At 51.0% G+C, this 24,380-nt stretch overlaps 1 protein-coding gene across 4 annotated transcripts in view; it reads right to left on the reverse strand.

Annotated features, from left to right (window-relative positions):
* TRERF1 (transcriptional regulating factor 1) overlaps window positions 1-24,380 on the reverse strand; it is a 204,749-nt gene that overhangs the window by 37,044 nt on the left and 143,325 nt on the right. For 3 of the 4 annotated variants that reach the window (XM_040643482.1, XM_040643481.1, XM_040643483.1), the window contains exons 5-7: window positions 6,667-8,361; window positions 5,191-5,237; window positions 4,133-4,283 (exon numbers count right to left, since the gene is read on the reverse strand). In XM_040643482.1, the coding sequence (XP_040499416.1) occupies window positions 4,133-4,283; window positions 5,191-5,237; window positions 6,667-8,268 (1,800 nt within the window). In that variant the 5' untranslated portion in view covers window positions 8,269-8,361. Of the gene's footprint in view, window positions 1-2,780; window positions 3,102-4,132; window positions 4,284-5,190; window positions 5,238-6,666; window positions 8,362-24,380 lie in introns of all 4 variants that reach the window. The other variant, XM_040643480.1, reaches the window with a different exon arrangement.

Raw genomic sequence — 24,380 nt, forward strand, 5'->3', positions numbered from 1 at the left:
GATCTGGTGCCCCCCCCCCCCCCCAACTGCTCCCAGGACGGTGGCTCATTTGCAGCAAGCCCTTCTGGGTTGCTTCCTGTCAGCAGTGTTAGTTTATTTTATGGCAGCGGAACCAAGCATAGTCTGGAAGGAAGATCTGCCACATGGATACATATATACTAATAAGTAAACATATGCACATAAATAGATAAGCAGGGCATGCCAAAGCCAAACAGAAACAGACTTGGGTGTGTGCCAGCACCAGCCCAGAAAAACCGAGGGCTGGGTGTAGCTGGGTGTGGCTGGGGAGGGAGGTGCGGTTGGGAGAGGCAGTGGGGATACCTGCAGAAAAGTTCTGGGCAGTCTGTGGTACCCTCCCAGGCCCTGCAGGCCAGTGCCTGTCACAGCTGCAGTTCCTGGCAATTCCTGCCCCCAGGGTGGCACCCGAGTAGGAGGCAGCAGGGGGTGATGGGAAGGGCTGGCTGTGGTCATGTGACCAGCTGCCTCCAGGCCATGTGACCTGCTCCAGTCACCCCTCAGCTCGGCTCCCTCTGCTGCCCCTCCTGTTTCTCCCTCAGCTTCACTGTCTTCTGGGGTGCTGTCCCAACCCCTAGGAGGGAAGTCTAGGGAAGCTGAGGGGTGGGGAAGGGAGAGGGGACAGAGGGCCCCAGGGGGCTCTCAGCTCACCCCCAGGGGGCTCTCCTTAGGCCAGAGTGCCACAACCTGCCTCCTCTCCCCACCAGAGGGCTCACCACCTGAGGCTGAGGTGGAAAGAGAGGTCTGAGGAGAATGGGGAGTGGATGTTTCTGCCGCCCAAGTTGGGAAGCAATCTTGAAGCTTTCTACCCTGTTCCCAGGGAACTGATGAGGCCATCTGAGCACAGGCTGACCTTGCATGACTTCAACACAGTGCAGGAATCCAGACCTCTGATCACAGGGTCAAAGATCCCTTTCACGCTCCCTTTACTTGAGCCTCTGGTCCTGTTACTCCAGCTCTCAACTCCAGGCAAGGCTCTTAGACCTTGGGCCAGGAAAGCCACCCAGAATGTCAGGTCCGGATGTCACTTGAGAGGAAGCATTTACAGGGTTCCCCCTCTACCAAGCTATTCCGACTCTGGAGGTGGGACTACTCACTGAGAGGTTTTAAAAGCTCCCAGAGCAGGGAGAACCACTGATGAGTCCAACCCCAAGCTCAGGGGAGAAACCCAGGCTTTTCAAGGGGGAGGGTCTCAGTTGCCTGCATCCCCAGGGTGCCAGTAGCAGAGTGGGGATTAGAACCCAGGGCTCCTCCCCGGACATTTTCATTTCTTTACATTAAGGGTTAGGACCTTGCTCCTATTTTTACTCAAACTCAGATACATGCTTCTAGTTCAGCTTATCTCCTTACTTACGATGTCTCTCTCACCTTTCCCACAAGGCCAGCTTCATCTCTGTCTTAAAAACCCGGCTCAGAACTGTCCCATGGTGGTCTTCTGAGCAAATTCATACCGAACTCTCTGCGTCTCCCCAGTCCCTAGTCACTTTAGCTGCCCAGGGGTGCTCCCCTATGGGGGAACCACTGTTTTTTCTCTGAGACCTTGGTTTCTGTCTTAAATTGGGGCAGGGGGTGCTGCCTGGGGCCCCTGTGTGACTAGGAACCATAGTCTCCAGCTTCAGGCTGTGAGTTCTCTAGGGGTAGAAACAGTGTTTCTCCCACTAAATCAGGGACTTTCCTGGGCAAAGAGGGAGCTTGGCTCTGTCATTTCATCTCTCTGCTTGTTACTGGCCACCAAGTCCTGCCAGCTTATAAGAACCGTGCTCACTCCCAGAGGTTCCCCCTCAGCCTCTCCTCTTCTGAGGCCTTGGTATTGCATACAGAACAAAGAAGGATCTTTCTGGACTTTTCTAGTTCTCCTAATTATCCACCCTACCCTTATTTTGGCCCAACCCCACCCTCATACCACCTGGAATCCCAGCAGCCACTTATTCTTTGAGGACAAATGTGACCCAGGACACCACTTTGTGAAGAGGGAACAAATCTGATGCAGTCAACCACATGGGTTACAGACTCCCCCAGGGGACAGAAGGAGGGAAGAGGGAGGAAGACAGAAAGAGAAGGAGGGAGAGAGAAAAAGAGAAGGAGGGAGGGAGAGAAGGAGGGAGAGAGAGAGAGATCTCTGCCCCAGAGCCAAGCTAAGCTGCTTGGGTGAAGCACTTGGAAATTGAGAAAGAGAAGAGCTTCAGAGTGAGTGAGAAACACAGATCTCTTTGCTTTCCTGAGATTTGGGGGTGGGTGTCTCTCAGTGGAATTACTTTGGGAACCTGAGTGAATTAGGTCCTCTGAGGCTAATAATGCAGGTAGGAAGCATCCAGTTAGGCTGCCCATCAGAACGGATGCCAGGGCTACTGCATGGAGGCTTGCTGGGCCAGGCGTTCCATCTGTGGCTGCTGGATTTGAGGAGGTCTGGAGATCCTGAAGGGGGGGGGCAGGGCCCCCGGAATAGCTATTTATTATGTGGGATAGTACTTCCATACTTTAATAGCTGTGATTACCAGCTGAGTTATCATCTTTGTTTTCATCTTGGAATACCTTCAGGTCTCTCAGAATCTAACCCAGACCGTTAGCCTGGTAGAGTAACAGGTGTTTACTGGGTAGCAGGCAGTGTGGACAAGGATGGGACGCCCAAGGCAGCCAGGGGGCTCACCCCGAGAGGCCAAGCCATGTCTGAGCTCAGGCCAGTGACCCTGGAAGGGCTGCCCCATCTCCAAGAAAGCAAAGGGATGTTCCCACCCCAGGCGGGTGGGGGCAGAGCAGCAACTCACAGCAGGTGGGTGGGGGGCAGCCCCTTGGGGTGAGTGTGGGGGAGAGAGGGTCATCCTCACGAGCACGGGCATCTCGTCGTCCGACATCGAGCTGGCTGGCTTCTCTCTGGTGGAGGGGGCGGCAACGATGCTGTTGGCGAAGCCCTGAGAGCCTGGCTTGGGCAGGAGAAGCTTGACAGGGACAGACACGGGCATGACCATAGGCGTGAGGCTTTCTGCCTCGGGAGGGAGCTGCGGTGGTGGCGGAGGCGGCAGTGGCGGCTGGGGCTGAGGCTGAGGCTGAGGCTGAGGCTGAGGCGGCAGGGCCTTCTCTCCTTCCTCCTACACAGACAATAAAGGCTTTGATCCTGGGCTGAGAGCAGCCTTCCCAAGGGGGGGGGACGCACTTGGCTTTTCCTAAAATGTTGCAGGACATCATGCATGGGTGACAGAGAACCACAGCAGGGTGGTTTCCCTCCTGCAACCCTGAGACCCTTGGCTCAAGTGATGCCAGTTGGCAGTGGACAAGGTCATGCACTCTATTTTCTATGTTTAAAGAATCCTGACTGTTATCACTTGTATAATTAAAACAGGTATTAAAATTTGGTGGTTGTCGTCACTTTTAAAGAAAAGGATATGGACTGGTAATCAGGCATAAAACAAAACAAAACACGTAAGCTCTTGTGTAGGACCTCTTAATTCTACGAGCCTCAGTTTACCCATCTGTCCAATGGAAGACAAATCTCTTTTATCTGGAATGGTCGGGAGATGGAGTGACCCGCGGTGTCCAGAATTTTGGTGAACAGAGAGTTAATCCAATCAACTAACATTTAGATCAACAGGGGCTAAGGAATTTAAGAAATCCTCCGAATTTTAACCTTAGTCTAAATCTGCATGGACAGTTCACCACATGGATATCCTCCCTGGATAATCCTGAGGGTATTTAAAGGCCTTCCACTGCTGGAGTCTAACACTAGTGCACCGGTGAGTAGAAAGTGCTGACTGAGAGCCCGTTGGTCACGTTAGCTTTCCCTGGCCATCGGCTACTGGTCTTAGGTGCTTTAAGCAACAGGAGTTAAAAATAAAATGGCATCTACGTATTCTCTTTGCTGTTTTTTCAGGATGTAGAGAGACTGGGATCCCTCAAAAGGTTTCTAGTCCCTCTGTTTTTGATCCTTGTTCATGAAACCAGTGGAAGTGGGGTCTGTTTGACGTGGCTGGCTCCTAGAGGCAAAGCTTAAGCACTCTGGTTAGGGAAGGACAGTGCCTCCCCAGGTACCCACCTGGGGGTCACATCACTCTCTGTCTGACGGCAGCAAAGCAAAGCAAGCAACACATGGCCTGGGAAGGGCCGGGCACTGGCTCCTGCTAACCTGTTTGAGGCTGGGGGAGGCTCTCATTCCCCCATGGGACCGCATGTGGCCATTCAGGGCAGGTAGGCTCTTGAATTCCTTCAGGCAGATGGAGCACGTCAGTTTGTTCTTGGCATCAAACTGCTCCCCAAACACTCCTTTTGGTTGGCTACTGTTCAAGGGTAGGGCCAAATGGAGAGGGCACACATGTTGACAAAGAGGAAGGGTGACTTATCACAAGACCTTACACCCCACAGTGAACGCATTTCATTCATCCAGGGCTCCCATGGCCCCACTTGTATTATCCCAATACCCATGGCCCCACTTGTATTATCCCAATACCCTGTAAGCCCACTCTACAGGTGGAAAACTGAGGCTCAAGAGTGGGAAAGGGCTTACTCAAAATCATGCAAGGGCTGAATAAAACGTCCTTCATTCCAGGCCATCAGGTGCTGTTTTTTTTTCCACCTCTGGCCTATTATCTTTCTAGAGTCAGCTCAGGCTGCCTCTTCCAGAAGCCTTCCCTTAGAGACACGGGTCTAAGTCCTTTGGTTCAGCCTCTAGACCACATGTCTTAGCCGTTTGTCAGGTTCTGGCTAAGAATTTACCATGCCCATGATGGGGGGGAAACAAGTCTGTACTATTCACTGCTGATTCTCAAAGCTTAGCTCAATGCCTGGTATACAATAGGTACTCAATAAATACTGACTGAATAAACAGTGGACAGAACATGGCCTCTGGAGTCAATCCCACTATGGCTACTTACTTGATGTACGACTCGACTCCAAGCTCTCTGAGCCTGTTTTCTCATTTGTGAAGACACAGGAATAAGACCAAGAATGGCTGAGTGCTTACTATGAGCTAGGCACATGGTAGTCGTACCACCCCACTGAGTTGCTTTCTCACACAAAATGCAGAGTGCCAAGCGCACAGTAAATGCTCAGACACAATAGCTGCTATTATGATTATAAACTTCTCTGAGAAATTAACTTTGAATTTGAAAATGAATCTGGAGAGACAACCCGGGAAAACATCCCACTCTCCCAAAATGCCAACACGCCTTCTTGCATCCATCCTACCTTGACTCAGGGGACCCTGGCTGGGCTCTGCCATCAGGTAGGTGCATCTAATTTTGAGCCATGCAGGACATGGGAAGAAAGAAGAAAGAAAAAAAAAACTGTGTTTCTGATGGGAGGAGTCTTTGAGCTGAGGGAATCCCAGCTTCCTAGGATGTTTCCCCAAGCTCACAGGGGCCTGACAGTTCACGTCCAGATGCTGGGTGCACCTGACACTTCTTTCCCTTGCTTCCCCCAGCCCCCCAACTCGGTAACACACCCACTCCAGGACCTGCCGCCAGCCACCAGCCCGCCAGGACTCAATCCCCCGCCTCGTCCCTTCCTTTTCTCCCTGTCCACCACTGTGTGCACACAGTCTCGATTCCCGAGACAGATATGGAACAGAGAGGTGGATGACACGGCATCATGCCCAGAGACCTCCTACTCATCGGGTCAGCACTGGCCATGTCCCCTTATTCTTACATTCGTAAAGGCTCTCCATTACCACCGGGCCTGAGTCTCAAGCAAGACAGGCTGAAGGGGAGCTCAATTCCAGCCCCCAGCCGAGCTGTCTCTCCATTTATCCTGGTCCCCTTCTCCCCTGAGCCTGTTCTCACATGATGGTAGCACCTAGAACATGCCAAGGCATGAACAGTGCCCAGCACACAGGAAGCAGTTTGTGGCTAATACCTTTGGGAAACAATCAAGGGTTAACAACCGTGGCCCACAGGCCTGCTGACGGTTTTTGTTTGGCTAGACCGTTTTGAAAAGTCCTGAATTAGAATGCCATCAGATGGGGCATGTGCCCTCCAGGCCACCACAGCTGGCACCACTCCTCATTCTCTCCTAACAAGACACTTTGCTTACTCCCTTTTCTTGCCTGGATCCTGAGCTAAGATTCTCATCTCTGAAGCTACAGGAGGTATCCCCTCTGGAAGGTTCCCAGCACCCCTTAGCATATTAAAGGCTCTGAAAAGCCCCTCAGCATTGCAACCTGATTCATTACAGGAGCCCCCCAAATGTATTTATCTGGAGAACCCCTCCCCCCAGCCATAGCTGTTAAACATTCTACGGTATTCCTGGTCTGAGCTATATACTTGGAGAAATGCTGTCGTACTGTGGTCTCCTTCCCAAAGGGGCAACAATTTCACAAAGGAATTCCTGGGAGGCTCAGACCTAAGGGGACCAGACACCCCCACTGTGTGGTCCCGGGCCCCTGACCCAGGCCTTGACCCCTCCATGCATCATTCAGGACCTCATGTGGTATCCCAGCCACTTCTGTAGCAAGATGAAGCTCAGCGGGCAGAGGACTGAGTCGAATCGATTCTGTGTTCCACGTGCCCGGCAGACAGCGTCCGGCACGTGTGGGTTCACGCCCGTGGCGTGAACAGAGAAAAGCCCGGGAGGGGCTGGCGAGAGGCCCGGGCGCGATGTCGACTCAGCTCTGGCTGGTGCTGCGGCCCACCGGGACACCCGGGGCCACTCCCACCCTGAGCATACCTGGGGCCACAGGGCGTTGGGAGACAGCTGCTGGTGCGGGGGCCCCATGTTGTTGAGGTGAATCCCGCCGGGGGACAGAAGCGGCCGATGGGGCAGGGCCCCGCCGAGCCGGTTCAGGTCCGAGCTTGCCGGGTCTCCCATTCCTGCATCGGGAGGCCCCAGGTCGCCGTGGGAGCTTAGCATGGCCTGGGCCTGCCTGTCGCTCGGGTAAGTCTTGGGCTGACTGTCCTCGCGCTGCTGGTGCTGGGGCAGGTGGCTCTGCTGGCAGAGGTGGTGGCCGTAGGGCTGCTGGGGCTCCTGGTAGTAGTACTGGGGCATGGAGCCCAGCTGGATCAGCTGTACGGCATGTGCCTGCTCCGGGCCGTACTGGTGGGGGTCCCTGTGATAAGAGGGGGGCTGCAGGTGCATCTGCGGCGGCGGCTGCTCTTGCAGGTGCTGCATCACGGACTGGGGCTGGTAATACTGAGGTATCTGCATCGGCCCCTGCCGCTGCTGCAGCTGCTGTGGCTGCTGCTGCTGCTGTTGCTGCTGCGGCTGCGGCGGGCGCGTCTGCTGCGGCTGTTGCTGCTGCATTTCCTGCAGGGACATAGGCTGCTGCCCAGCCTGCTGCTGCTGCTGCTGCTGTGGGTAATACTGGTGCTGCTGCATCTGCTGCACGTGCTGGGACAGCATCTGCGGGGCCTGCAGTGGCTGTCCCCCCTGCACTGGCATCTGAGCCAGCGGCTGCTGGTAGTCATAATACAGGTGCCCCTGGCTGGCGTGCGGCCCGACCTGCAGAGCTGGTTTGGACAGCCCACCAGGGAAACCGGGGTGAGCCTGCTGGGCCACCTGCTGGTAGCGAGCAGGAAGAGCCGGCGCCGGGGGCTCCATGGGCTTCTGGGACAGCAACTGGCGGAGGGCACTGTCAGGGGCCCCATCCATCACTGCCGACTGGGTGTGCAGCACCTGGGCCATATTGTTGACCTGAATTCGCAGGTTTTGGTTGGCGAACACCTGGGTGAAGGAGTCTAGCTTGTGCAGGACACCACTGGTGAGTTTCTGGGTCCGGATCTCACTGGCCTGGGAGTAGGTATATTGGTAGCCATCGGCGGGGTCAGGCTGGGCCGGGGTCCCCCACATCATGTTTGAGTTGGTCAGGTTGCTGCGTAGCTGGACATGGTTTCCAGGCCCGGTATGACCTCCCCACCCTCCCTGCCTCGAGGTATCCACTTGGCCCAGGTTTTTGGAGCCAACAGGCAAGCCTAGACCATCCCGAGTATCTTGAGGGAAGTGGGGGGAGATGGGTGATGCCTGAGGGGCATCCATTCCGGCCCCTGTGACTGTATTCCCATAGTTGTGGTTCAGCCCGCCATGGATGCCAAGCGGTGGCTGTTGGTAGAAAAGGTTCTCACCACTGTGGGCCACGTGATTGGTCTTGTAGAGTTGCTGATCTCCCATGGCACCTGCCTTGGCCGTGAACGTCCAGCCACAAAACCATAAAAAAAGGTCAATGAAACAAACCCAAAAGGACTGAAACCCTGAGAAGCTGAGGGAAGGCGTCCACACTATTCCACGGCTGACATGTCTGTGAACGTGGCTGCAGCCAGATGTCCCTGTTGGCATGTACCACTCGTGTGCAGGGCGGGGGGCTTTACATCCTCGCGCAGGCCGAGGTACGGACCGAACACCACCGGGGTGCAGAGACGCCGCTCACACCTGCAAGACAAGGTGCAAAGCACAGGACAGGATTGACTTGGATGCTCTGCACGCACGATGACATCTACCCGGACCGATGAGAGAATTAAATACAAAACGGAGACTTGATTCGAAATAGCCTGTTTCATACACGGCACACCCTTTACACCGATTCTGCAGATCTGCGCCCTCATGTGAGACGTGAACTGTCTTACTTTCCAGCCATCGTTCAATGGCTCATTAGTTCATTGATTTGCTAATTCATTGTTTTGCTCACTGATTAATTTCTCCATTCTTCTGGGACTTGACACTATCCTAGGACCTGCAGAGGATGTGAAGGAGTTTAAGGCATTCATTTATCAACGTATCTGCTCAACAAATACTTACTAGACACGTACTAAGGGTAAGGCACAATGCCAGGAAGTGACGACGACATGGGCCAGCTCTTGAGGTGTTTATGGTTAGAAAAGGTGATGATGGGTCACGTGAATAAGTACGATACCAGAAGGAAAGATGCACATAATAAAAAGGTAAAAATAACAGATAGAGGAACTCAGACTGGAGAGCTTATGCCGGGTAAGAATGGAACTTCCAAGGAGGAGTACTGCACACATTAGTTTGCCTGTCCTGTCAACACGGTTCTCTGCTTTCTGAGGTCCCCGCTCAGCAAACATCTCCGCACACTGCTGACTTGGCACAAAAACCATACTGGGGCAAGTCTTAGAACCATGAACTAGGAAATCTGGAGAGACTGGTTTAGTCTGGTTTGAGTCGGATAGGTTCTTTAGGGGACTTCTTCTAACTGGGGTCTATAAGTGCCTGGGAGTCCACGAAGACTTTCCAAGCGCTACACACATGCACTTGAAGTTTTAAGAGAAAGTTTTCCTTTCTCTTAATTCCCAGGTCCTCCAACCTCCATAGAAGCTGCTTTCTAGAACTGATGGGTGATGAAGGTACAAGTTGATGTTTTATACTTGCACTCTCAGGACGGCCCTCCTCCTCTACAAAAGGAAGACAGACCTCTTGCTCACCCCATCCCACATCTTAACTGGGCTTATTATTGCCCCAGTAACCCCCCGGCCACCATGTAAAAGGACATCTAGAAAACAAGCAACTCTAATAAATGAGTAGTGAATCTTCTTTGAAGCTGGATGGTTTCCAGTTCCTTTTTTTCTTAGGAAGGCCTAATAGAAGTAATTAAAGTCAAATTGTTAGTGACAGACTGCTATGTGATTTTCAGCATAGAACTCAGAAGCAGATCAAGAGCGGAGTGATCCTGTTTTTACAAAACTTCTCTCAGTTCATGAGAGTGAGGATACTCAGTGCTTACATACGTATGACGGAAACACGGAAATGCAATCAACGTTGGCCCCTGTCTCATATCTCATACCATACGTAACAGTCTCCCATGGATATAAAAACAAACTGAAGAAATAACCCAACGACATCAATATTCTATTTCTGGACGGGGTGATAAGTGTATGCGTGTGTTCACTCGGATAATTCGAGCTGTACACTCTGGTCATATCTAGGTACGTATGTTGTAAGTTAATAAAAAACTTTAATTTGAAAAGTCACCCAGCATCTCACCAAGAGATGCATCTTCAATATAATTTTAGGTTTTCTGTTTATTAATTATTTATCCAAACTAGCAATACATTTACGTTATTTTGACCAATTCTGTCTTATTAATAATTGTTAACAATAACTCAAACCAGAAGAAAATTTTAATACTTAGAGCTTTATGATTTCAGGAAATTGAAGAAGTTTTAATTTCATATAAAGTTGTTACAGAGAAATATGATAGCAACAAAACAAATGAAAGAGTTTCAAGCATAAAATCGATTACATATATATTCCATTAGGATGAAATTCCACAGGGGAAGTGAACAGAAATAAAATTTCAAGAAGAAAAAGGAACACTGACTATTAGTGAAGAGGATGTCCATGCATTTTTAAAACGGATGACGGCTGTTATCAAATGCTACGGTGCTTAGATTCCGCTGGATACACTTAAAACACTGACGTAACAGTTTTACTTAAAAACATCAATGTTTATAATATATTGGAAATTGCATCTTCTGCAAATGTCTCATAAAAAACATAGAGGGGGGTCATTACATTAACCACATCCGTTTATGGGGGATTTTAAGCAGCCAAGTGTGAAGACCATTGCAGTCGCCCCTCCAGCCAGGAGCTAGACTAAGTTGGTCTCTGTCTCTTAGGGACAAATCGAAAGCAAGGGATTTGGTTTGGTAGAATGACGGGTAGATGAAGGGAAGCAGTGGGAGGAAACCATGGTTGGCCAAGGACAGCTAGAGTAGGTCCTGAATGTGACCGCAAGTGGCCGCTGAAGGCTTCCGAGCAGAGGCACAAGGATGCTGGGCTTGATGGCGCTGAGCTTTAGAAGCCGGGAGACCCGCCCCCCTCCCTGAAAATGCGGTCTGCATCACCTGGGAGCTTGCCAGCAACTCAGACTCTCAGGCTTCTGCTCCCATCTACTGAATCAGGATCTGCATTTTATCAAGACCCCCAAAGTGATCTGCGTGCACGTTAAAATTGAAAGCAATGGATCAGCAGGCTCTTGCTGCACCCAGGTGAGACATAACTGAGACCTGAACTTGGATGACGGCGAGCAGAACAGAGGGAGAAAAGAGAGAATGTTTCCTGTGCTGCCAATGGGAAGTGACTCTCTTTCAGGGGCTTATGATCCAGTCGGGGGAGACACCCCTCATTTTCTCACATAAGCTCTCCTCCTTGACATCCCTGCTCATTCACCACTATACCTTGCTGACTCCCAGTCACTACTCCCAGCCCAGAGGGTCTGGGCTCCTGCCCAGCTTGACTCCCCTGAATTCTACTTCCATGTTCAAAGGCAAAGTCAACATGATGCTCCCCAGAATGGATGCTCCTCTAAACTCTTGCCCTCGACTCCTCCCTCTCCCTTAACCAACTCCACAACCTATCAGTTTACCTCTTCATCTGTCTTCCAGACCATCCCAATAGCCTCCAACTCATCTCCCTGCTTTCAGTCTTGTCCATGCAACAGACACTAGCAGCAGAGTGAACTTTTCAAACATAACTCTGATCCCCTCACTGTTCAAAATTCTTTGATGGCACCCTAGTGTTCGTAAGGTTAAAAATCAAAATCATGGGCAAGGACGATTGGGCTCTGCAGTTTGTCCCAGTCTGGCAATTAGCTCTCTACCCCCTTCCCATCCCACCACCCAAGCCATTCTGGTTGTCTCTCAGTTTCTTGAAGCTGCCACACTGCCTCCCACCACAGGACCTTTGCACATACTGGTGTGTCCACACACCCCTAATTTGGAAAGCTGTTCCTTTTCCCATATGCTCTTCATCTAGTCACATCCTGGGCATCCTTCATTCAGATCTCAGCTCAGACTATATTTCTTAAGGAAGTCTATCCTGACCCCAAACACAAGTCAACATCAGGGTCATTTCTTACACACTCCTTTCTTTCAAACCACTCTTCTTAGTCCATAATTGTACTTCCACCAGTGCCATTATTTGATTAATGGATTTCTCTCTATCAGAGCAGAGGCCCTGTCTATTATGCCTATGATTCTATTCCCAAAACCTACCGTAATGTTCAGCATATTGTAGGTCCTCCAATATGGATTTGCTAAAGGAGGGGTGTAATATTTGTTGAATGAATGAACTGATGAGTGAAAAAAAATAAAATAACAATGATCAAGTGTCCCACTGAATTGGTGTCAGCAGAAAAAGACACTCCGTGTGGGGGATGAATGTTAAGTTCTTATGGAGAACAGTTAGACTTAGCTGGGTCTTGATGGACAAACGGGGTTCATACAGAGATGAGAGGACCAGGAAGGGTATTCTGGCTGAGGGCATGGTGTGTATAAAAGAATGGAGTCAGGTGCAGGTGTCCTTGTCAGGAACTGAACTTGTAAGGCAGGGATAAACTGTGAGGGCTTTAAAATGACCTCTAGCAGTGTTATCCTGTGGGCATTAGGCCTGGTGATAACGGAATGCCCTGCCTAGCTTAAACCTCACCACCTAACCTTCCTCAAAAGGCTTTGCACCACGTTACCTCCCACAGGAAGAATTACTTATCGAAACTCACCGGATTCTGACCATGACCTGATTTCATGTCCCTCCACCGTGCCCCTGTGGGTGGAATGGAAGCTAGATAATGTTACTTCTGTTGATGTCTCTGCTTTGTGTTCTGAACTACAGGAATCTATTCTTTATTCTCTAATACTTAAGAACTGGAAATGCAGTTTATTTACAAGTACAGAACCCTACAAAGTCAGAAGTGGTCCCTGGGTCAGCAGTATAAGCATCATGCGGGAACTTGTTATAAATGCTAACTCTTGGCCCCCACCAGACCCACTGAATCAGAAACTTGGTGGGGGGACAGCAGTCTGTGTTTAAATGGGCCCTCTGTTGAGTCTGATGCCCTCTCCTGTTGAAGACTGCCGTAAAGCTCATCTCGTCTCCCCACACGACAGCTTTAGAAGCTGAGGCCCAGAGAATAGTGCCTGGTTCACAGTGGCAGGGATTCAAGAATCATACATCGAATGGAAGAGAAGGGAAAATAACTTCCCTAGGAAGACATAAGGAGGTAGTGGCAAAACTATGTGCTATTTATTTTATGTTAAATTTATTTATTTATTTTTAAAGATTTTATTTATTTGACAGAGAGAGAGAGTGCACAAGCAGGGGGAGTAGCAGGCAGAGAGAGAGGGAGAAAGAAGCCCCCTCTGGATCAGGGAGCCGGATGTGGGGCTTGATCCCAGGATCCTGGGATCATGACCTGAGCCAAAGGCGGACACTTAACTGAGCCACCCAGGCACCCCTCTTTTATATTCAGTTTATAGATTTTAAAATTTTTATTTATTTACTTTCCCCAAGAACTTAAATACTTCCTGTGTGTGTGTGTGTGTGTGTGTATATATATATACATATGTATATATATATATATAAATATATATATAAATTTAAATAGGAACTATGCTTATGTGGTTCAAAATTCAGAAGGCATAACAGAATGTACAAAAGAGTGAAAATTACCCCCAAATAAATAAGTGCTTAAAAAGAAAGTGAAGAGTCAGAGCAGATTTTTTTTAAAAAGGGTATGTGTGAAAAGTCTTCCTCTTGCCTCTATTCCCAGATACCCAGCAGCCCAGCCCTCTTGGGACAATCACTCAGATTCTTGTGTATTCTAGAAACATTTGCCTTTTGCAAAGACGACAGCATGCCACAGTTCAGCATCTTGTCAAAAGGTATTTTAAACATACATTTCCAATCTAGAAATTGTTCTTGTCGATCTCCTAGAATTGTCATAATACCATCTCAGGATTCAAGTCTTAATGATTTTTCTAATAAGGTAACTGCTTTGCTCATTATGTAAAACATTTCCTATTGGGTAACTGGCACCAGGAGCTTTTTCACTCACGAACTAATTAACAGAACTACTACGTTCACATTTCTTTGATCAATGCCTTCCTTAGAGCAAGACTCTGGGATTCCAGAGTGGAATCAACAAACAAAGGCTTCCTTAGAACCCGAGATGCCCTCTCTGTCCTCCCCCCAAGCACGAGAGCCACACGGTCTGCCTCCACACCCATCTGCCCGCTGGCTGTCCCGTCATTCCAAGGCAGGGACAGCCTCCTACTCATCTTGTGTCCCAGTGTCTGCGACACAGCAGAGGCTCAATCAATGCTCATTGACCTGAGACGCTGAGCCAAGCAAACGAGACGGAGAGCACTTCACCCCTGCCATTGACCCAGGCACACCATCCATTATTTTTTGTTTCAGGCCGAGTGCCCTACAGCACCAGAATCATGGGGTACCGTAGATAACAAGGCCCTGCACACTTTCCAGCACAGGAGTTTTTCCGCACGGGGCCAGCTGGTGAGTATTCTCAGGTTTGTGGGCCATACGATCCGCTGCAACTTTGCAGCCGCGGCGTGAATGCAGCCATAAAATGATACATGCACAAATGGGCATGTCTGTGTTCCAATACAACTTTATTGACAGACACTGAAATTTGAATTGTACGCATTTTTTATATATCAAGAAGTATTACTGTTCTTCTGATTTTTCTTCAACCATGTACAAATGTAAAAACCCTTCCTTAGCTCACAGGTGGTATAAAACCAGGTGTGGGCTGGGTTTGGCCCCGCCAAAGTTTGTCTATCCCTCTTCTAGTGAATTAAAGTCCCTCCCTGCTCCCTCTGCACCCCCAGGAGCACCAAGAGAGAGCACAATCTGCAAGGAGGATATCTGTCCAAAATGACTGTCCTTTGAACCAGAAAGAGAAAGAGGGAGGAAGTTGACTTTGGCCAAGGGCTCAGCAGGACTTGTTTGCTTATAATTCAGCTGGGGTAACACCCTGCTCCTGCTGGACCACCACCACTGGTTGGAGGAAGAAAAACCAAAAAGATTTTCCTTTTTCCGACACTGGGTCATCATTCAGACACTGTATACACAATCCCCCAAATGACTTGGCTTGGGTTTTGGGCAAGCCTTCCCCTCAGGTCCGTCAAAGGAGCTTCATTTGGGTTCTCCTGGGATTCTTCTCACTCCAGCTCTCTCCCCAGCTCCGCAAAGGAGGCAGAGACCAAGGGCAATTCTCCAAGGAGTGAGCCCATGGTTCATGGTCTCCTTTACAACAATGTTGTCGTTCTAAATGCTTTCTGATTAGTCTTCTAAATAAAGCCGGTGGGTATTTTATGATTCTATAACCCAATTACCGCAGGCGAGTTCGGCCAATGATGGCTATTAGCACCAAGACGTTGCCCCTCGCAGGGTGACTAGTCTGTTCATTTCCTTGGCGGCCCACTGCTGCTCCCTGCCCTGGGTCTCTGCTGACTCCCACAGCGGGAGGATTTCCAAGACATCCTTTGTGCTCCAAGGGACACTTATTTCTCCTTCTTTCAGACTCACCCTGTGGCATCAACTGTCCCTCTAAGCCCAGGAACCAGGAAGAAGCCTGACGCACAGCCCAGGAACTTGCAAAATGGGAGTTTGGATTTTGCTTCCTGTGGACAGCTCACCATCAGTAAATGGCGACCGGAGATATTTCACTTTATTCTGTGCAGGGTCCTGGTCCTCACTGTCATTGCTCACTCCTTTGGGCTAGCAGTAGTCCCCGACGAGGGAATTAATTCTGTCTTCCTCTGGTGACAGCCACATGCCATTTCTTCTCACCCCCCCCCCCCCCCCCCCCGCCAAGCTGGCATGGAGGACATGGATGCTGAGGATGTGGGGAGATAAGGGATCACAGGAATCTAGGATGTCTTCCTGGAGGAGGCAGCTATGGTCTGAGTGTACCTTGTTGATGTATTCCTGTATATAGTTTTTCAAACCACCCTCCTCCAAAAATGGCTAGGCCTGGGGAGGGATATTACAAGTACGGGCTTTGACTCTGTGGCTACGGTACAATTAGATAGAGGGGCGCTGGAGGAGCAAACAGGAGACTCAGCTTTGCCTCCACTGACTCTCTGTGTGACCCCAGGCAAGTCATTTGTCCTGTCTGGACCTCAACCATGTTTTTATGTATTCAGATAATTAAAGTCAAGTTTTTCTAGAGGGAGCCTGAACAAAATCCATAAAATCCCTGCCTCACCTTTTATCAACTTTTAGAGGCTGAAATTAATGGTTCAGCATCTAATTAGTAGTCAAGGTGTAGAGCAGACAACTGTTCAGGGGTGATGCTACGGGGTGTCTATCTCCCCTAGCACAGTTAGAGAGATTAGAGAGGAGGAGGCCGCTGAGGGGAACCGATGTGGCCCAGCCCTTCCTGACTGCTCAGCACCACGTGGTGTAACGGCTCACGTGCACCAGCGGGATCCACGTCCGTCACGTCAGGACAGAGAAAGTCAGTTACAACCCGGCAAGAAAGCGCCATGTGGGGGCAGCGTGGGAAATTTATCCCCCAAACTTAGGGCTCCTTAGATCTCAAGGGAGAGAGGCAATAGGCTCTGGGGCGGTAATGCCAGGGGCGAGGTCCACACGGGCTACCTGACTCCTCCATGAGCGCTCCTTCCACCCACAGCTGGCCCCTCCTGGTGACGGGCAGGATGACAGATGACGCAGCCAAGAGGTCTGCAGAGAGAAGGCAGGGCAGGGGGGTTCACCTGAACGAGCCGCGCGGGAGGCCCTGAACACTGGCTACTCTCTAGTAACATGTTTCTCCTAAGGAGTTGCTAGCAGAATTTCAGAATCAACCACCAACCATAATGAAGACAGACCTGCGCCAGGAGACCTAACCGGGTCATAGCTGCTGGCCTCAAGAGGCTTACAGCTGAGTAAGGGGACTGGGGACTTCATGGCCCGGAGACTGGCATCCATGCCCTGCCCGTCCTTTTTATTCTTTCGTACAGCCTCACCCCAAGGACCTACTGCCCCAGGATTCTGCTAGAGGAGATAAAACCCTGAAAATCTGCATCTTTAAGCTCACAGGTCTGGGGGAACGAGGCTGGGGTGGGGCTTCCTAAAGACTCCAAAGAATTTCACAAGGAAGAGGCAGAGGAGGGGCCTCTAAGGGGACGAGGTCGCTCCAGCCAGGGCCCAGGAGGCACAGTGGGCAGACCCCTGCTGTTGGGGATGGGGGTGGGTATCTCTGTGGGGTGTCCAACTGGAGGGGTCTGGACCTAGGCCCACAGGGAGGCTCCACCACTCCCGTCCCCAAGGAGCTAGGACGTGGGCTTTGTGAACCCACATGTGGGACTGCAGCCAAAGAAAGGATCCCTATCCCTGAAGCTGTCCAGGGCAGGGCAGGGCGAATGGAAGATTCCCCTCCAGCTGCTCTGACGACGCCCTAGGGAGTTGGGGGGTGAAGAAGGACTGAAGGAGTGCTGGCTGGTGGGTACACCTGAAGCTTGTACTCTGTCTCCAGCCTCAGAGTGAATTAGAAATCTAAGAACACACAAGTCAAGCATCTGAGAGCTCCATTCCTGTCTATCCCTCAAGCCCCGCATCCAGCACCTGGGCTGAGCTGCCAGGAGAGTCTCTAGCAGGTCAGTGGTACGGACTGGCTTTCTCTGCAAGGGCCGGCGAGGAGGGGAGAAGCCTGCTCGGCCACCTGGCATAGCTCCAGCCCGTAGCCTCTCCCGCCTTAGGACTCTAAGTAGGCTGCCTGGTCAGGGGTTCTGTTCCCAAATGGAGCAGCTGGCATGGCTTTGGTCTGTGGCCTTTCAAGTCTGATGTCTATATAGAAAACAAATGCCCCTGGTACCCAAGGTCTCAAAGATGGGGGTAGGTGTCTTGGGGAAAACACAGCCCTTCTTTCTGGAAAACAGCTTACAGCTCACTGGGTTACAAAGTAAGTGATGCCCCCTGTATGTAAAATAATTGTGCCTTAGCGTTCTTCGTGCTGGGGCTGTCTGTCGGTCTCTCTTGGCTCTCTCTCCTGCATTTCAGACAGGGGGTTCCCCGGATTATGACGTCAGTGCCGTGTCTGGGCATTCTGTAAACAGCAGCAGCAACACGGCCCCATCCTGGGGCAATGCCACGGCTCCTAGGCTCTTCACTTGTATGATTAGGGGGCTAAGACAAGCATCCCCACAGCCCTTTCTGGCTCAGAGTTCTAAGACTTTGGGGGAAATTCTGGGAGTCAAGAAACAAGCCAGAGGGACCTCTGTGTCTGGGGCTGGAAGCCTTCCCAGAGGCACTTCCTGAGTGGCTCCCTCCGCCAGAGCCCTGTAGATAGGATTCCAGCCCATCATCATGGCTCACGCCCCCACCTTTCCAATGCTGAGGGCAGCGGAGGCCCATCCTGCTCAGCTCTGGGACCCAGCGTCTGCCTCATGCCTGGCCCCGAGCTAACTAGGTGTTTGCTCAGGGAAGCCAGACAGAGGGCCTCGTAGACCATCTCAAACCTCCTGTCACCCTGTAGCCCCCTGACCAAGGTTTGACTCCGTGGCTTGGCTGCCCTGAGATGTCTCCTTTGTCCTTCATTGTGCGGAGGGAGGCCAGCCTCCATCAGATGAGAGGAGCTCCTTGTCCCAGGGCTCTCGGGAAGCTACTGAGCACAGGGCAGCAAACAGTGAACAGACCACAGGGGGGAACATCCTGTAAGAGGCAAAGCTGCTGGAGCCGCTGAGACCAGTTTTGTCAGGAGGGCCTCGTGCCAAATCACAGCATGCCCAGGCGACGAACAACCGTAGGCTTTAATCTACCGATGCTTCTAAGAATTCAAATATTATAAGCGAACATTCCCAACAACCTCCTCACCTGAGATTCCCACTATTGAGTTCTGTTTGCGGATGATGGGAGGGTCACAAAGCTTGGTTTCCGTCTACCCAAAAGCCTGCTGACAGGCCTCAGGCAATCATGAGGGTATCTTGCCCTTTTCAGGGTTTGCTCCCTCCTCTGATAATCCTTTCCATCCTGGGAAGCCCCCAAAGCTGTCTGGACTTGTCCAAGTCCAATATCCTGTTGGTCACTGGTCCCCATTATCTCACTGTCTCAAATTCTTACATATATATTTTTAAAGATCTTATTTATTTATTTGAGAGAGAGAGCAAGTAAGAGAGCAGAGGGAGAAGGGGCAGAGGGAAAGGGACAAGCAGACTCGCCCCTGAGCAGGGAGTGGTGCTCAACGTGGTGCTTGATTCCAGGACCCTGGGATAGTGACCTGAGCCAAAGGCAGACACTTAACTGACTGAGCCACCCAGGAGCCCCTCATGGTCTCAAAGTCTTGCCCAACCAACGTGCAGTTGCTGCTCTAAGACCAGAAGGCTGCAGTGATGCATGCACTTGGGGCCCCTCTGGCTGACATGAGAGGGCAGAAATGGGGCCCCTAGAGCCTGGGGGCCTTGGGGGGAGTGAGGACCAAACGCTAGAGGAAGGACTTACAGGCCCAGGGACACGTCTTTCTGCTTGTTAGAAACATGACTCCATCACGGGGTCACCTCAGGTATTCTATTTGTCAACCAATGCTAGATTTTAAGTCCTAAAGGGCAGAATTGTGTCTTAATACCTCTGTTTGTACATCTCTCCCTCCCCTCTCCACTGTGCCATGACCAGCGTTGGGCCCGAAGTGGATCTGCTCAATGTTCACAGAATGCAGCAACAAGTTTGTCAAACATCAACGCTGTGTGCCTGGCTAAGGATTAGGACGTGAAGGAGACAATCCCCTTCCCAGGAAGCTGACGTGGCCCCGTGTTAAGCCTAGGTAGGACGCCAGCCTAAGAATGTTCTCCACAGTGCCCAGACGTCCTCCAGCCCTGTGTGGAGATAGACTGAAAGGGGCAGACTACAGGCGGGAGGAGAGCATCGAAGACCATGCCCCCCTCCCCCCTGCATCACGCTGATGAGCTGGACTAATGCTGCTGAGCAGAGGGAAAGGAAGAATGATAAAGAAAGATAACGTGACTAACACGCACGGGATGCCGACCTCGGGCCAGGCCCGGTGCCAAGTCCCTCACATGCCCCCTGCCCCCCCCACCCCGGTGGGAACCCACACCCATCACACTTCACTACCTTACCAATCTCCCACAGGCACCCTGAGATAGCATTCTCGGATGAGTCCCCTTACGAACGAACCTCTGTGAGAATCTCTAGGATACACGCCCAGGAGTTCAGAATTCCCTTCCTAGGAAGCTGGTTACAGAAGCGGCAACAAATGACACATACGAACGACCTACAGACAAGCATGTACACTGCAGTAATGTTTTGAATAGCCAAAGACGGGACACCTCCCAAATGCTGACCAGCAAGGGGCTGAGTGAAGACCATTATGGAATAACCGCATGGTGGAATATTATGCAGCTGTGAAAAAGAACAAGGAAACTCACTATGGACCGATAGGAAAGCTCTCCAAAGTTAAAACAGAATATACACATATCTGTAAGTAGTCGACTCTCCGTATCAGCAGTCACATGTTCTGTGCAGTCACCGGGAACACGGAGTGCGTGAACACTCTACCACGAGTTCTAAGGGAAATACAAGGTAGGTCTCCGTGAGCCTCTGGTCACATTTCCATCAGCTCGTCAGTGCGCGACCTCGTTTTACGTGTGTAACTGCTTAAAGGCGCCTTATTTAATATATGTCGCTGGTTCGTAAACACCAAACTCACAGCCAACAGCCCCATAAACTTATTCAAATGAAGCTTATCTAACAAGTATGTTCTCCATAGGTCACGCGCAACCTTGCACTTAGGGGCACTAGCCAGCGTGTCTGCACCACACTGGAGCCACTTTAAAACAGCGAAATCAACAGGAAGCACAAAAATGTGAAAAATGTGGCATGAAACAGACTGGGAAAAGGACACCTGTTTATAGCACGGGAGTGGCAACAGGAGGGCAGCGCGTCACGCTGGACAGCCTCAGCTGGGGACGCGTGTCGGGCAAATCCAATGTCCCACTGCTCCTTGTGTGTCCATCAACGACTTCCAAAGTGTCGCCAAGCAATGGATTTGGGGGTTATACATAAATTTGAGAGAGTAGAAGAATTTGCAAATATGGAATCCGTGAATAGTGAGGACCCACTGTATATTCATGGTCGTTGTGCATAAAGAAAATCTGGAAGGATCCAAAAAACCAGTTAAGAGTTGTCTGTGGGGAGGGCCTGTGTCTGGGCTGCATGGGAAGAGAGTGGGAAAGAGACTTCATTTCATAGCTTTTCATGTCTCTCAATTATTGAACCACGGGAAGCTATTACTTCTTCAAAAATAAACAGACTCATAAAACACTGAAAAGCTTGCACGTACACTTAAAAGCCCTACGTTCATGCCTTAAAATTTTATTTTAACTTCAAACACAAATATCTTACGAATCTTTCTGAGGCGGGGTCCGGCCTCTGCGCAAAGATCTACTGACTAGAGCTTTGCATTTGTCTTTCCAGCATCAGTCACCCCACCATGCATCATCGGTCATTTTCTAGTCCGAGGCCTGTAAAAACGAGCTGGAAGGTGAGGGCGCCCGCCGAGGAGGCACGAGGAGGCACGGCGCAGACTCCTGACAGGCACATCGTCTCTCTCCTCCCGGGGCCGGTCTCCAGCCGTGGTCATGCACACACCTGGGCAGAGATTTTTCTCAGAGCGTCTTGCGTCTATCAATTCTTTCTAAAGCATTCAGTTCACTTTTCACAGAAGGAGCATTTGTATTTCTTTCGTGCCCTCAGAGGTCATCGGCTCATGTCACGTCGAATTTGCGCAGTTCTGCTACCGAGCACAACTGGCAGAAGCAGGTGCTCGTGTAGCCCGGGCCACCCCTGTGAGGGTGGGGGCTGCGTGGGGGGGCTGGGGGCAGAGGGAGGAGGGCAGCCGGAGGGAGGTGGCGGCTGAAGCCTGCCTCACCTGGGCGTGAATGTGCTCTGTGAACCTGAACACACCACAAAGTGCAGGATGTCGTCGGGCCACGTCTTTGTGCGTCATTCCTCGTGCATGTTACGTGTCGGTTATGTCTATGGGTCACACAGACTCTCTGGGGCAGAGGGCTGGTCCCTGTGGTGCTCAGAGCAGAGCTGGGTGGGGGGCAGGACAGGCCCTTGGTGAACATCTTCTGAAGGGAGAGACCTTCCTCAAAGGCCTTCAAGGTCAGATTTCTGACAAAGCGGACATTTAGCCGTCACATTTTTAGGAAAAGGTAGAGGAAAGGCAGGTCTGTAAAATCTCCTTAAGTGCTCAACGAACCCCCAGAGAAGCTATTTGGGATTTAAGTCCTCAGTCTGGGCGTCCTCCCAACACCCCGCCTACACCTGCACCTGGCAACAGGGAGAAGGGGCCAAAGCTCATGATCTGAACCCAAAAGGCCTTTGTCTCAGCAGATGCCCCTGACTCTGCTTCTCAGAGGAAATGGAGGCTGCAGGCATTTACTCCCTCTGCTTCCTGGGCCCAAACGAACTTTCTCGCCTCCACCCCTGCCTCAACTCTTTCCTCTTCACTGAAGGGGACTGAATCACAAACATGGGACCCTGAAACACTATCCCCCCTCACTTACAATAGGTTATCAATTCCCGTCGACCTCTCCTCCATGGCATTCCCTGACCATTTGCTCCCCATTCCCCTGCTAACTCTACAATACAGTCTCTTCGTGGCCGGCCTTGCTCCCTCCAGCCCACTTTCCCCCCAGTAGCCCTGCCCATGCCACCCTGCTGCTCGAAAACTCCAGTGCTCCCCCGGCCGACAGGAGAAGGGTCCCCAGGGCTCAGCCTGGCACATCGGGCCCTCACAATTTGGCCTCATTTCCCTTTGCAACGATTTCCCCAACCATTCACCCATATACACCCCGAGCACCAGACCTAGGGAGCTACCCGAGTTTCCAGAATGGTGGTGCCTCTGCCTAAATCGCATTCTCTCATTCTCCATCTTCTCAGCCTACAAGTTCCTGTTCAGCCTTAGTGCCTTTCGTGAAAACTTCCCTGATTCTCAGACATGCACTATAACAAATATCTGGGTGTCCACTTTTTACCAGGCATAGTGGATATAATGGGGCTGGGGACATGCCCCGGCGTCAGCCCTCATGGGGCTTGCAGTCGAGAGTGGCAGCGTCAGACACAGACAAATGTAATTCTATGACCGTGATGAATGGCTACAGTATTGGGTCATGACCTCAGCAGAAAGGTCTGGGAAGGATCCTCTGAGGAAGTCATAGTGATGATGCCATCAGAAAGATGAGAAAGGGTGTGGAAATGGTGTGAAATGTCACGTTCCAGACATTGTCAAGGGCAGTACAGCCAAAGGCCCTGGGGCAGGTGAGAACAAGGTAAACATGAAGAACAACAACAAAAAGCCCAGAGTGGCAGGAATGCAGGACCAAGGAACGTGGGGATGAAACTGGGAGGGGGGCAAGGGCCAGGCCACCCAAGGTTCTTGAGCGTAAGGAGTTTCATCTTTATCCTAAGAAGTAATGGGGAACCAAAAAAGTGTTTTGAGTGGTGTGTCTGTGTGTGTGTGTCTTCCAAGCATGTGTGACTGACCAGATTTCTATCTTGAAAAGGCCACAGTGTAGACTAGAGGTCAACAAAATCTTTCAAAGTAAAGGGGCAGACAGAATACATTCTAGGGGGGGCACCTGGGTGGCTCTGTTAGTTAAGCGTCTGCCTTCGGCTCAGGTCATGATCCCCCAATGTCGGGCTCTCTGCTCAGCGGGGAGCCTGCTTCTCCCTCTCCCTCTGACCCTCCCCCTGCTTGTGCTCTCTCTCTGTCAAATAAAAAAATTAAAAAGAAATAAAGAATACATTCTAGGTGTTGCAGCCAGATGACAAAACCAAGGCTATGATGTAGACGCGTATGTAATGAGGGAAAAACATTTCTACAAAATTTTCAAGGAAACTCAAAATATAATAATAACTGAGTACTTTTTTTGGTAATACAGATCTGCTAATGAGAAGAGTGGAAATATTTTTTGGAGGGATAATATCTTGCTTAACTGGGGTTCAAAGCTAGTGTTCCCCCCATATTATCCAGTGTTCCTATGTACAAACCATTTTTAGCTCATGGGCCATAGTTTGTGGACCCGTGGTGCAGACGTGGACTGGATGAGGGTGAGTGGGGACACAGGGGGCACTCAGCTTTACAGTGGTCCAGGCCAGGCAGCTCGCATGTGGGAGGTGATGGAGGGGCATTTCGGCGTGAACCCGTCAGAACTTAGTGATGGGGTGGGTATGGGGGCACAGGAGGAGCGGGTGTCAAGGTGATGCCCAGATGTCGGGTTCGTGCCTGTGAAGAAGGGGCACTGTGAGAGTTCAGTTTCTTTCGGAGACCTACAACAGGCGCTGCCCCTGAGTTAGCTGGACCGGGCGCTCCCAGGCTGAGAAGTCTGTGAGTTCCCTGGCAACAGGGAATACGTGAAGGCAGGGGCACGAGGAAGAAAGCCTGGAGAGAGAGCAAGGATGGGCCCAGGGCTCTGCGAGTCATTACAGCACCGGGAGCGCTGTGCCCCACCGGGCTATTGCCTCCGCCATCAGGCTAGCACCTCTTCTGAGGAGTGCCTCACCAACTCTGTATTCAGAGGCTGGCATATTACGTGGTACCCACTGGGCACTAAGGACATGAGAGGGAGGGTGGGGGAGAGAGAGGAAAGGGAGACCTTATGTTTCTACAG

Source organism: Ursus maritimus, unplaced genomic scaffold (assembly GCF_017311325.1).
Source record: "Ursus maritimus isolate PB19 unplaced genomic scaffold, ASM1731132v1 scaffold_29, whole genome shotgun sequence".
Classification (NCBI taxonomy): domain Eukaryota; kingdom Metazoa; phylum Chordata; class Mammalia; order Carnivora; family Ursidae; genus Ursus; species Ursus maritimus.